The 1,971-nt window shown below is 39.5% G+C and overlaps 1 protein-coding gene across 2 annotated transcripts; it reads left to right on the plus strand.

Moving 5' to 3' along the window:
- Window positions 1-1,318, plus strand: cxcl8a (chemokine (C-X-C motif) ligand 8a). Of its 2 annotated transcripts, none has more exons than XM_062521086.1 (4): window positions 1-202; window positions 303-435; window positions 616-702; window positions 941-1,318. In XM_062521086.1, exons 1-4 carry the CDS (start codon window positions 142-144, stop codon window positions 951-953), a joined length of 294 nt encoding a protein of 97 aa, XP_062377070.1. In that variant the 5' UTR covers window positions 1-141; the 3' UTR covers window positions 954-1,318. The 2 variants fall into 2 exon arrangements, with proteins under 2 accessions (XP_062377070.1, XP_062377078.1); XM_062521094.1 differs by having other exon boundaries at window positions 944-1,318.
- Window positions 1,319-1,971: the final 653 nt, after the last annotated feature.

Raw genomic sequence — 1,971 nt, forward strand, 5'->3', positions numbered from 1 at the left:
GCGGCACATTCAAGCCTCAAGGCGATAGACGAAGACACTCTCCGCTCTACCAGCACAAAAAGATTACAACTGCAACAACCGCCACTGCAACCTTGTCAGTGTTATTTTATCATTGGAAAGAACCTTAAAGCCTTCGGAAAAATGAGCCGAATCTCCATTGTGGTTTTTGCAACCTTCCTTGCCATTATCAGCATGTCAGAGGGTGAGTTTTCAACTACCTTGGATGACTTAACAGTGTTCATTCCACCTTTGCTGTCATATAGAGTATAACTAATGTTGAGCTATTCATTTCCTGACTGCAGGCATGAGTTTGAGAGGCCTTGGTGTGGAACCTCGCTGCCGTTGCATCGAGACGGAGAGCCGAAGAATTGGAAAATTGATTGAGAGCGTGGAACTCTTTCCTCCCACCCCCCACTGTGAGGACACAGAAATTATGTGAGTTCTGCCTCTTTGGTACCCAGGACACTTTGCCAGCATTGACTCTTTTGAGTGTTCATGCAAATAGCAGAGCAGTTAATGGAGGCATGCTTATCCTGTAGAAAAAACAACAGTTTCTCTGTCTCTGAATGGTTGGCCTCATCTCTAACTGTCTCACATGTCTTCTATCACCTGCAGTGCAACACTAAAAGGCACAGCTCAGGAGATCTGCTTGGACACCAAGGCTCCTTGGGTTAAGAAAGTCATTCAAAAGATCCTTTCCAAGTAAGTCAAATGCTGAACGTCTGACATTTTGATTAGATTGAGGCTAATTTTGTATTTACTTCACTCATGAAGTTGTTTTGAATTTGTAGTATTTCAGTTTGATTGTATTTAAATATGTAGCCTACTTACAGAATTATGTCCAAGCCTTTTTCTGTAATTATTTTACACAGCTGATAAGGCATTGAGTTGAACAGTTTGTATGCATTTTGTTTCAATCTAATCAATTTCATCTTTACAGCAGAAAACCATGAAACAAGAACCAGCGTTTGTCTTGACAACAGACAACCTTTTCATATGATCTGCATCAGCAACCACCACCACTTCAGCACCTCAGACGGAGCCAGCATTTTAACTACTGAACTTTATGGATGCAAACCAGAAAAACATACCATATTGTCATATTTAAATGTGTCAAAGTATTTATGAAGGTTGATCTATTTATATTATTTATTTATTAACGTATACTGCTTTTATTTATTATATCGCTGCCCTGTGTTTTAACAGGCTTTAGATCACATTTTTGTATTTTTACTGCAAATTAACCCTAATATTATTTTTGGTCACATGTGAAATATTTATTTATCACTGTTACATTCAATGGTCTTCCCCTAATAAATTCCACAATAATTATATAATGCTGAATTGATCGTTTTATTATACAAATGCAAAGAACGGAACTGGAAATGGCCTATGGAACCACTCTGAAGTTGTAGGTCGTGTGTGGGCGGGTATGGGTCATAGAATATGCCCAGTTGATTAACAAACAAATGGTCAGGTGCTACAGGACAATGTAAGATGTGTTTAACGTTGTCATGCTGCACTACAGGGTCTATAGAGATTAGTCCTGATTTCTTGATTTGCCATTCAGATCAGATCAGAAACAGTTTATCCTAATGTCAATCCTGTTCAGGCAAAATGTGGACAAAAAGTAGGCCTAGGGAAATAATAAAGACACATTGCTTTGAAAACTAAATGTAAAAACTGGAGGTGGAATGGTCATGGTAGGATTTTAGATGGTTCGGAAACTGTAGAGTTCTAAAGTTACCAGTGGCAGTTGCAGCAAGGGAGTTAAGAGGAAGAAACTTGAAACCAGAGATGGCAATAATCCAACATGAGGATTTCTTTCAAGCCACCATTGCTCTGCCGCATAGACTAGTCTGTTCCAGGCCATTGTCAAGTTTCTCGACACTGTTGGCTGCATTGTCTTTAATTCAGGAATCAAGATCCTCCCAGTTAGTGATCCCAGGCTAAGGCGAATTCAGGTAGCCT

The sequence above is a fragment of the Sardina pilchardus genome, chromosome 2 (genome assembly GCF_963854185.1).
Source record: "Sardina pilchardus chromosome 2, fSarPil1.1, whole genome shotgun sequence".
Classification (NCBI taxonomy): Eukaryota; Metazoa; Chordata; class Actinopteri; order Clupeiformes; family Clupeidae; genus Sardina; species Sardina pilchardus.